Raw genomic sequence first — 12162 nt, 5'->3', positions numbered from 1 at the left:
AAGAGCCCAAATGTCCATCGATGGATGAATGGATAAAGAAGATGTGGTATATATATATACAATGGAGTATTACTCGGCAATCAAAAAGAATGAAATCTTGCCATTTGCAACTACGTGGATGGAACTGGAGGGTATTATGCTAAGTGAAATTAGTCAGTCAGAGAAAGACAAAAATCGTATGACTTCACTCATATGAGGACTTTAAGAGACAAAACAGATGAACATAAGGGAAAGGAAACAAAAATAATTTAAAAACAGGGAGGGGGACAAAACAGAAGAGACTCACAAATATGGAGAACAAACTGAGGGTTACGGGAGGGGTTGTTGGGAGGGGGAATGGCTAAATGGGTAAGGGGCATTAAGGAATCTACTCCTGAAATCATTGTTGCACTATATGCTAATTTGGATGTAAATTTTAAAAAATAAAAAATAAAATTAAAAAAAGTTTTTAATTAAAATAATGTAATCCACACATACACACACATTTGACTGTTCCTCTACTGAAAAGCCTGCATTATTCTATCATAGTCAGGCTTTTAACCCAAGGAATGTTCTTAATACTGTGTTGATTTTATTAATCAGTTACTTAGGGTACTGGGGCACTTTACTGTCACTACCTACCATAAATTGTGTGGTGAATTATGCAGACCATAATTTCTATATGAATTATTTTCTCTAGATGATGTTCCCCATAAACCAAGGGTGGTAAGTTTGAGCAGAATGAAAAGGCATGTTCTAAAACTAGTTTCCAAAATGGGCAGAAGAAATAGATGTTTCTGCCCCTTACACTCTTTCCTGTTCACTCATTTTTATTCTGGTGATGAAGTACACTGAGCAGCTTTGAAGAATATATATAGTCATACTAATCTAGAGACAAAGGGAATTGATCTCAGCCCCCTTCCAAATCTAAAACTTGATAATTATTCTAAATATGAAATGCTATTTCCATGATTTATTTTCAGTACAAAGCTTCTGCACAGTCTTAATCTACACTGCTTAGAAAACTTATTACAGCTGCTTGATGGTATTTAATTTGCTGTCCTGTTCTTTGTTCCTTCCTGAGTTAGTGATTTCGAAGTGTTTTCCATCTCTTATCTGCTACTGCTCACATAGCTGTTTGTTCATAATAATAAGCTTTGACTAAATGGATTTTAATTCCATGAAATTTCTAAGTCCTCTCAATTGCTTTAAATTTTATTGCTTCTATCATCCAACACATTTAATTTTATCTGTACAATTAATAAGCATAAGGCTTCTTCTAGATCTCTAATTAAGATAAGGGGAGAAGGTTCCCCTGGCATTCTACCGGGCACCTGTGCCCATACAAAGACTAGTCTAATTATCATTATCCCATTTATAGTTCTCAAACCCTGAGCTCAGAAAAATTAAAATTTCGTTTATATGAATTCATTATTTTCTCATTATATTTTATGAACTTGGCAAAAATGTGGAGGCTTAAAGGCAAAGGGTGATGATACAAATTAAGCAGAAACATGAACCAAGTCTAAAAACAGTGTGGAAGCTAAAATTCCTTTCCCTTTTCTCATTAAATCACACAAAAATAAGTATAGATCCTGAAAATTCACTACTGAAGCTTTATATATAAGTGGTAGATTTCAGCCCTGGAAGACAAATGAAATCTACTCAGAAATTTGATCAGGGAAAACATGGCAAAACTTTAAAATTACCACATGTTCATATTTCTTCAAAGGCAGATAAAGTTCCTGAGAAAAGGAGTCAATTATAATTATATTCCATTTTTGACATGGAAATCATCTTGATGATGTGAGCAGTTACTATGTATATTTCTGCCCAAGTAATATTTGGACTTGGAATGCCTCACTTGCAATCTTGGTTTTTCGTTTCTTTCTTTTTTTCAGAGTCTCTGCTGACCCCGCGCTTGGCCCCCAGCAGACCCTTCACAGGCTGCATCCGTCACTTTGTGATTGACGGGCGGCCCGTGAGCTTCAGTAAAGCAGCCCTGGTCAGCGGCGCCGTGAGCATCAACTCTTGTCCAACAGCCTGACGCGGCAGAGCAAAACTGCCCCTACGAAGTTCTTGAGAGCACTGAAAGAAACACAAAGCCAGCTGGGAGGAACAGCGACTTTTCCTCCCGGTGGGAGCCTTCATCTAGTTGAGCAGGACTTAAATGAATCGTCAGGGACTGGGTGTTTATTAATAATTTCTTGGATTCTGACCTTGGATCCAAAAGGTCTCCAATGAACAACAAAGGAGTGTTACACTTACTTGTATTATTTCCTGCTGGTGAAATTACTGTTCCTGTTTCTAATAAAATAGAAGGGATCCTAAATAAACACTGGCACACATTTTTTTAAGTATGCCTAGATTCTCAGATTCATCTTTCTTTCAGGGATGATACTTTGAATTGGATTACACCAGAATATCTGAAGTATACTTTTCTTTATCCTGAAAACATTTACGAATTTATATAAAATCTAAAATTAGAGGACAAGTTTGCTTTTAGCATTTTCATTTGATCAGTATAACAAGGATATTTGGGGTTTATAGCAGTTACAATGTTTAAGAAAATAAATTTCTTTTTTTTTTTATTTTTTTAACATATATTTATTTTTCAGAGACAAAGACAGAGAACAAGTGGGGGAGGGGCAGAGAGAGGAGACAGAATCTGAAGCAGGCTCCAGGCTCCAAGCCGTCAGCACAGAACCCAACACAGGGCTCGAACCCATGAACTGTGAGGTCATGACCTGGGCCGAAGTCAAATGCTTAACTGACTGAGCCACCCAGGCACCCCAAGTAAAGTAAATTTCTAACAAATTTTTAGAAAAATGGCAGTATAATTTTTTCTAGATAAGAAAAAAAGAGTTAAACCACTTTTGCCCCTTATTTCTGTATTTTTTAATGTTTATTTTGAGAGGGAGAGAGAGAGAAAGAGAGAGAGAACACATGCACATGAGCAGGGGAGGGGCAGAGAGAGGAGGAGAGAGAATCCCACGCAGGCTCCATGATATCAGTGGGAGCCTGACACAGGGCTCTATCTCATGAACTCTGAGATCGTGACCTGGGCTGAGATCAAGAGTTGGACGCTTAACTGACTGAGCCACCCAGGCACTCCCCCCTTATTTCTTTAAAATAAAAATAAAATGGCATGAGGGGAAGCTTCTGTAAGATATCATTACTGTGTGTTCTATAAGAATCATGAAGGATATTACAGCAAAGAAAGTATGACACAATCATAAAATTCTATTTACAAGTATAGAAGTCCTTTTATTAAAAGTTTTTCCCCACATAACTACAACACAATTAGTATTATTTCTAAAATTTTATAATTTTGTAGGTGCCTATACTCATAAAATCTAGAAAAAATGGGCATGAACAGCTGGTGTAACATTAAAATGCAGAAACTAAAATAATTATACATGAAAAGATAGTCACCATTGAAGACTGAATGAGAAAAAATAGGCCCTTGTATCAATAGGATTAAAGATAGGTAAAAGGAATAACTTTGGGTGTCGGGGGGAGAAGGCATAAAATATTTTGAGGAATTACTCTGGGAATAAAATAATCTCTGACCTTGGGGAAAAATATATATGTAAATTATTATATAAGATAGGTATCTACACATATTCCCCTGTTACCCTCCTGTCTCACATACATTAGTAATAACATTGAGAATATCAATTAAAGTAGCTAACATCAACTCATAGAAGGATTACTGCATGCTAACCTCCATGATAAGCTAAAGTTTATTTCATTCGATCATTACATTAATCCTATGAAATGGCACTCACAGATAAGAAACCTGAGACTTAGAAAGGTTAGATATATAAATTGATGTTGGCTGTCACTCAGCTAGACCAAGGAGCCAAGATTCAAAACAAGAGACAGCATAATTATTCCCTTGCTTCCTACCTCCAGAGGACTGTGCTATGAGCTGTTCTCTAAAACTGTGGTCACAAACCCAAATGCCTATACAGCCAGAGAGTTACCATAAAGGAGTAAAGCTTATGGGGTCTGACTAACAAAATCAAGGGGGTACTTTCCAGGTTCATCTAGAAAGACAGTGGGTGCTCAATTCAGCTATCACCATGAAAGAACACAAGTATTGAAGGACCAGAATTTCCAACAGAAGCTGGAAATGTAAAATTTGGGGAGTTTTGGAATGGCCTGATTTTTCAGTTGGTAACTAATTAAATTACAGCAACAGCAACCACAATATCAGCCAAGCAAACAAAACCTTCTGAGAGCAATATGTTATATATAGGCTAAAAACTCTGAATCCAAGAGTCTAGAACCTTAACAAGTACAGATTGAACCAGAGCTCAAAACACAGTGTACCCTCATATGCCCCCCATCAGACCCAAGCAGGAAGAAGTGTTTCTGAAACACCCCACCATTTTCTTTTCCAAAACATTCTCCCAAGGCATCCTAGAGGGTCACCTCTTTCCTCATCCTCAGAAGAAGCACAAAGTGGACAAAACCAGCCAAGTTGCAGACGCTGTCTGGACCTGCAGGAGCTCCAGTGGGCATGCACAGGGACTCACATATAGACACTAAAACCACAGAAATCTTACCTTCTCCACAATTTACAAGGCCACTTTGCAGCATTAGTATTTCACCTTCTGATGCTTGGCAAATGAGAAGCTACTGAATATACTGACCCATATACCTCTTAACAAACCACACAGTAACCTGAAGTTTTGAATTTACTATTTGTAACAGCAGGACTCCCATCTTCTCTCAGCTTATGTCTAGGGAGAAAAAAAAATCATATATACTTTTTCCTTTTAGTTAAACAGAGTATATCAGGACTTCATATAGAGAAATATGGGTTGGATGCTCATAATAATTTTGACCAATTGTTGTTTTGGCCCCTGACAGTTCAGAGCCCTTTCAAACTGCTCCAGTTTGAAGGAGCAGCCCTATTTAGGCCTATGTCCTACCTTCTCCTCTCATGACTACAGCTGATTGGACAAGAGTACCAAACTCTATAGCTTCCCAATGAAGCAACATCCCATTATCTGGTGGTGTGAAAGATTAATTCAAACAGATATTTTCTTTCAAAATTCTGAATTGGGAGGGGCGCCTAGGTGGTTCAATTGGTTGAGCGTCTAACTCTTGATTTCGGCTCAGGTCATGATCCCAGGGTCATGGGATCAAGCCCTGCATGGGGCCTCTCACTGAGTGGGGAGCCTGCTTGGGATTCTTTTTATCTCTCTCTCTCTCTCTCTCTCTCTCTCTGAAAATAGACATTTGAAAAAGTAAAATGAAGGATGCCTGCATGGCTCAGTCAGTTAGCGTCCAACTTCGGCTCAGGTCATGATATCATGGTTCATGGGTTTGAAACCCGCACTGGGCTCTGTGCTGACAGCTCAGAGCCTGGAGCCTGCTTCAGATTCTGTGTCTCCCTCTGCCTCTGCCCTTCCCCCACTCACACTCTGTGTGTGTGTGTGTCTCTCAAAATAAATAAACATTTTAAAAGTAAGATGAAATGAAAAATAAAATTCTGAATGGGGAAACATGAAAAGAATCAAGCATTTGGCAGAAGTTGAGGCCAAAATAAAACTATCTGAAATCATGGTTTTAAGTGTTTACCACACACATTTATAAACACACACTTTAAAAAAAAAAAAAACGAAAGAAAAAAAAAGAATTTAGCATTTCCCATGCTACAGATGTAGGATAATACATCTATCTGCCCGTACAAACCACCTCAGGTCTCAGCCTGGAGTTTGTAGTGGGTAGTGTATTTCCTAAGTTACTAGGATGTATTTGTTCTCTGGGCCCTCATATCCTTGTATGCAACATGATAGTATAGGGTGTCAAATAGAATGTTTTCTGTTTCCCTAAATTTGTGACTACAGTCTATAGCTGGGACCATAAAACAGGAAATACATCACATTTGAAGTGTGGAGTCAATCTCTTCTCCTTTAGAACTGACTCGGAGAAGCCATTTCAGCATAACCAGCAATGTAACACCACACTCCCCCAATATCACACACACACACACACACACACACACGAAGTCTATATAAGGCTAGAAAGGCAACAAAATGAAACACTATCCAGAATGGAAGCTCCATGAAATTGTGTCTGTGTTATTCACTCATGTGTTGTAAGAACAATGGAATAGCACCTGACACATAGGTTTATGCTCAATAAATATTTATTGAATGAATTTCAGGAAGGCAGAATTTCCATAAAAGTTACCCCTCACCTCACCTCTCAACACAATCACTAGTAATTTTCATGGAAGTCTGAGGGGGAAAAACAACTGGTATTGACTTCTCCACTTGGGATCCCCTGAGCCCCAGGATCTCTGATTGCCTGAGATGTAGGCAAAAATGAGGGAAAAAATGGTACGGCCCACCAGAGAGACAAGAAGCATTCCCTCAGGTCACTGGTAATCTTTCCGGAAGAAGGACGGCTACATGGATGGATAAGGCCATTCAGTTTTTTACACTTTGCAACACCAGAAGACATCATTCCCAGAGGACACTGCTAGGGGGGCAGGATGGGGCAGGTGGAGGGTAGATGAGATTGAGGAATGAAAGCCTGTTCTCATGTGCCAAAGCATGGGACAGCAAAGCACACACATCAGAGGAAGTTAGCATGTGACCAGCCAGAAGCAGCAATGGAATCCCTCAAGGAGCTCCTAAAGTACAGTAATGGTGGCGCCTCACCAGCCTAGCCAGACCATAGTGCAAGGGAGCTAAGTCAGCCACCTCAACAAATGCTTTCAGGTGACCACACCTAAGACGAAGGATTAATGAGCGGATGTTAACCTGAAAGAAGGTTGTGAAAGCCTGATGCCACATGGTTGCCCTAAGACCTATTTATATTTATATTTATTTATTTATTTATTTATTTATTTTATTTATTTATATTTATATTTATATTATAAAATATAAATATATTTATATTATATATTATATTTACAGAAAGCCCATATCTAGCGATGTGAGCTATGTAGGAAGGCATTTACTCAAGGCACAGGCTATAGAGGACTAAAGAATTCATACTGGTTGAAAACTTATTGGTTTATCTTTTTAATATGAATTAAATCTTTATGATCTACAGTAATGTCTCCGCTTTAATTCCTGATAACAGCAGTTTGTATTTCCTTTTTTCCCTGGTAATTCTGTTTAGAGGTTTATCAATTTTATTGATCTTTTCAAAATGCCAGCTTTTTTGGCTTCATTGATTTTTCTGTTATTTATTTTTATTTTATTGATGTCTGGTCTTCATTGTTTCTTTCTTACTGCTTATTTTTGGTTTAGTTTGCTCGTCTTTGCTGCTTTAAGGTGAAAGCTTAGATCATTCGCTGATGATGTTTCCTCTTTTCTAATGAAAGAACTTACATTTTCTAAGTACTATTCATCTGTGACCCATCCATTTTGATATGTTCTGCTTCCATTTTCATTCAATTCAAAATACTCTTCTAATTTCTCCTGTCATTTCTTCTTTATTCGTGGGCTATTTGAAAATCTGTCACTTAGTAGCCTAGTATTTGGGGTTCTCCAGATATTTTTCCATTGATTTCTAACTTAATCCTGCTGTGGAATATGCTTGCAAATTCTGCATATTTTGCCTACATCTCAATGTATTGAGACTTGTTTTGTTGCCTACGATGTGATATATTCTTGGTGAGTTTTCCATGTGTACGTGAAAAAAATGTAGTTTCTGCCACACTGTCATTCTACTATCAGATGTTGAAATCTCCAATTATGAATGAATGCAGTTGTTTCTTTTCCATTTCATCAGTTTTTGATTGGTGTACTTTGAAGTTCTGCATAAACACTAAAATTATTAAGACTTTTTTAAAATTATGAAATGTCTCCCTTTATTCCTTGTGGTATTCTTTGCTCTAAAACTGTCTTATCTATTATTAACGTAAGCTATTCCAACTCCATTTTTATTGATGTTTACATGGTATATCTAGTTTTATATTTTATATTTTTAATTTATGTGACTCTTAGTATTTAAATTGGGCTCAGATAATCTCCTTTTCTAGCCAATCTGAGATTCTCCACCTTTTCATTGAAGTATTTAGACCTTTTGTGATTCATGTAAATATCAATATAGTTTGGCTTAAATCATTCTTTGTTCCTTTTTCCCCTTTTTCCTGCCTTCTTTGGGAATGAGTGATATTTATTCCATTTTATCTCCACTATTGGGTATTAGCTCTGTCACCATTTGTTTTTAGAGATAACTCTAAAGTTTACAATTACATATTTACTTAACTTAGTCTATCTTCAAATACCTACATATAGACTTCTTCAAATATCTACATATAGACTTAACTTAGTCTATCTTCAAATACCATTATGCCATTTCATAAATAGTCTACAACATAAGAGTAAACTTCCTGTCTTTTGGCTATTTTTATTATACTTTATACTTTTATATAATCATTTTTATTGGGGTTCCTGGCTGGCTCAATCGGTGAAGCATCCAGCTTCAGCTCAGGTCATGATCTCACGGCTTGTGAGTTTGAGCCCCGCATCAGGCTCTGTGCTGACAGCTCAGAGCCTGAAGCCTGCTTCAGATTCTATGTTTCCCTCTCTCTCTGCCCCTCCCCTGCTCATGCTTTATTTCCCTCTCTGTCTCTCAAAAATAAACATTAAAAAAATTTTTTTAAATCATTGTTATTATTTTTCTTTAAACTGTTACCTGTTAAATGTTTAAAAATGAGAAAAAGGCTGTTATATTTATCTGCATAGTCTCCATTTCTGGTGCTCTTTATTTCTTTTGCAGATCCAAATTTCTATCTGATGTCATTTTCTTTCTGCCTAAAAAAACTTCCTTTAACATACCCTGTAATACAGGTCTGCTGGAGTTGAATTCTCTCAGCACTTTGTTTTCTGGCTGAAAAGTCTTTTCTTCGTGGCTTTTAAAGGATGCTTTAAAGAAAAACTGTTCTATTGCCTTCCTGCCTGCATGATTTCTGATGACAAGTGTTCTCTAATTCTTATTTTTGTTCCTCTGAATGAATTTCCTCTCACATTTTAAAATTGTCTCTTTATGCTTGGTTTTCAGATAATTTGATTATATTAAATTTCTCTAAATTTCTTTCATTCATTTCAGTTTCTTCATGTTTCTTCTTCTTGGGGTTGGTTAAACTACTTGGATCTGTGAGTTTATAGCTTTCATTAAATATGGAAAAAAATTTGGCCATTATTTCTTCTAATATTTTTCTGTCCCACCCCCCCTTATGGGAAGTCACTTACATATATGTTAGACTGCTTGATATTGAAACACAAATTTTATTTTTTCAGTCCTTTTTTCTTTGTATTTCATTTTGGATAATTTGTATGTCTTCAAGTTCATTAATCTTTTCTTCTACAGTGTCTAATCTGTTCTTAATATCATTCCATGTATATTTTTATTTCAGAAACTGCATTTTTAGTCTCTAAAAGTTCAATTTAGATCCTTTTATACCTTCCATTTCTCTCATCATGATTATGCTTTCATCAACTACTTGTTTATAGTAACTTGTCCTCTAATGCTATCATCTGTCATTCTGATTCTGTTTCCATTGACATTTAATAATTCTCTTGACTATGGATTGTATATTCCTTTCTTGCATACCTGGTAATTTTTTATTGGATGGTGATCATTGTGAATTTTACATTTTTGGTGCTGGATTTTATTGTTGTTCTTTACATCTTTTTCTTTTTTTTTTTTTTTTTAAGATTTTATTTTTAAAGGTCACCTAGGTGGCTCAGTCAGTTAAGCCAGGTCATGATCTCACAGTTCATGGGTTGGAGCTCTGAGTTGGGCTCTGTGCTGACAGCTCAGAGCCTAGAGCCTGCTTTGGATTCTGTGTCTCCTTCTCTCTCTGCCCCTCCCCTGTGGGCTCTGTCTCTTGTCTCTGTCTCTCTGTCTCTCAAAAACAAATACATGTTAAAAAAAAGATTTTATTTTTAATTAATCTCTACACCCAACATGGGGCTCAAATTTAGAATCTGGCCATCAAGAGGTGCATGCTGTACTGACTGAGCCAGGCAGGCACCCCTGTAGTTCTTTAAAGCTTATGGTTTTTTTCCCTCCTTGAATGTAGTTCAGTTACTTGGAATCAGTTTGATCCTTTCAAATCTTGCTCTTAAGCTTTCTCAGGGAAGGTCCAGGACAACTTGTAGTCTCAAATTATTCCTAACTCCCACCCCAAAACCAACCCCACTAAGGCAATATCTTGCTGATGACTCTATTAAATGTTCCAATGCTCCATGTATTAAAAGATCTTTCCAGTATAATTTAAACACAAATTATTTCCAGCCTTGTATGGACTCTGAGGAAGTCATCACTCCTTTCTCCTTTTCTACTGTTCTTTCCCGCCTTGGACAATTTCCTTCCTGGATTTTGTTATTTTATTTTAAGAAGTATTAAATTTTTATTTGTCAGGTAATTAAGTTACTTAAGAATCACTTTGACTCTCTCAAATCTTATTTTTAAGCTTTGTTAAAGGTGGTATGCATTAGCTTTCAATCTAGTGTTAATTTAGACCTCCTACTAAGGTGTGACCTTTCTGGGGTCTCCCTTCAATGCTCCATGTTTAACAAGGTCTTTCCACTCTGTCTGGTTGGAATTCAAATACCTCTGGGCACTGTGTGAATTTTTCCAGTTTATGTTATATGCTATGTATTAATATATATTGTTATATATTACATCATAAAACTCAGTATTTTTCCATTTTTAAATCCCTGGAAATTTTTCTTTTTCACTTCATGTAGTACACATGTACATATATCCATGTAATTATAAGCTAATACATCTTTCATTTAAAAAGGCCTATATGTATATCTACAGGTGCAGCAAGGGAGACAAGAAACTAAGGGAACTGTACTTGACCCTAGAGTTAGTCTTTTGGAGAAGACAATGTCATAGGATGGATGGTGGATGGTAACCATGAAAAGGAAAATAAAGCAGGATAAGTTTCTTGGGAGTAGTGCAAGGGAAAAAAAAATAGCAGCTGGCCTAGACCTAGACCTCAAAACTTATTTGTAGGTCTGATCAAACAAAAAGATCTACCTGAGGCTTCTCAATACTAATTGTAAACAATCTCAAGATGACTGGTTGGGACCTAAGGGACAGTGTAATGATGGGACATAATTTTTTCATGGAAAATGGGGGATAGAGACATGGCCCTCACCCTCATTTACAACAAATTTAACCAATAACCTCAGCTCCCATATACAAACAGTTTATATGATTTGCAGATGAACCATGACTAAGAACTTTCTTTGGTCTCGGTATTCTTCCCCAAATGCACAATCTACTGGGCTCCATTTCTTACCCAATATAATTATTCCTAAGCAAAACATTATCAAAAGATATCAAGCCAGGTATTAAGGTATTCAAGTAAAAGGATTCAGGTAAGAGGCAACCCAAATGTAAAACAAAGGAAACCAGCCTAAAACACATTAAGTACTTAGAACAGGCCCTTCATGACTGATAATCAAGGTGAATTAACCTTCATCTTGAAACATTGATATTAATGATCCACTGTGAACAAGATGATCTCTAAAGGACCTTCTAATTGTGAAATATTATTCTGCCTTATCCATCAAACATAACTGATGGCTTAATACTACACATTTTGCAGATGACATTGTCTTTTCTTACTTAAAGGAAATATTTCAACTGTTGTCATCGTCCAAAGGTGCCACTGCTTTTATTTGTTTATCACATCATAAGATGATACTTGTCCATTACCCTTGACCTAGTCAAACCTCTACAAAAGACTTAATGATGCTATTTCGGATGCATTTCCTTGCTGCTTTGTGCAGGTGGCTTTCGCATTGTTGCATAGACAGTGATGGGAACGTCAGTTATTGTCAGGCAATGACTTCCAGGGCACCTTCGGAGTTGCCTGAATGAAAGAGCAAAGCACACGTGGTTAGATACTAAAAAGGAAATTTTTTCAAAGCAGCAAACTTTGAGTGCATATCAACTGCTTTAAATCATTTTGAAATCTTTGAATGTCACAATATAACACAGTGACATTGATGAGCCAGACATTTTAGACTTATGTTGCAAAGAAATTATGATTATTGCCATACACTTAATCACAGGAAATTCATAAATAATCCTCTAAATGACCATCTTGAAAGGTATACAGTGATTGCCAAATGGCAAAAAAAAAAAAAAAAAAAAAAAAAAACGCAAGGGGGGGGCAAAAAT

At 36.6% G+C, this 12162-nt stretch overlaps 2 protein-coding genes across 7 annotated transcripts in view; one reads left to right on the top strand and one right to left on the bottom strand.

Moving 5' to 3' along the window:
* LAMA4 (laminin subunit alpha 4) overlaps nt 1–2334 on the top strand; it is a 143664-nt gene extending 141330 nt beyond the window's left edge. For both annotated transcript variants that reach the window (XM_049652930.1, XM_049652929.1), the window contains exon 38: nt 1881–2334. In XM_049652930.1, the coding sequence (XP_049508887.1) occupies nt 1881–2026 (146 nt within the window). In that variant the 3' untranslated portion in view covers nt 2027–2334. The remainder of the gene's footprint in view (nt 1–1880) is intronic.
* Nucleotides 2335–11625: 9291 nt separating this feature from the next.
* Nucleotides 11626–12162, bottom strand: part of FAM229B (family with sequence similarity 229 member B) — a 12930-nt gene continuing 12393 nt past the window's right edge. For all 5 annotated transcript variants that reach the window (XM_049652953.1, XM_049652952.1, XM_049652949.1 and 2 more), the window contains one exon: nt 11626–11851. In XM_049652953.1, the coding sequence (XP_049508910.1) occupies nt 11734–11851 (118 nt within the window). In that variant the 3' untranslated portion in view covers nt 11626–11733. The remainder of the gene's footprint in view (nt 11852–12162) is intronic.

The sequence above is a fragment of the Panthera uncia genome (assembly GCF_023721935.1).
Source record: "Panthera uncia isolate 11264 chromosome B2 unlocalized genomic scaffold, Puncia_PCG_1.0 HiC_scaffold_24, whole genome shotgun sequence".
Classification (NCBI taxonomy): domain Eukaryota; kingdom Metazoa; phylum Chordata; class Mammalia; order Carnivora; family Felidae; genus Panthera; species Panthera uncia.
Note: the sequence above shows the minus strand (reverse complement) of the source record. Positions and strands in the feature narration are given on the sequence as shown.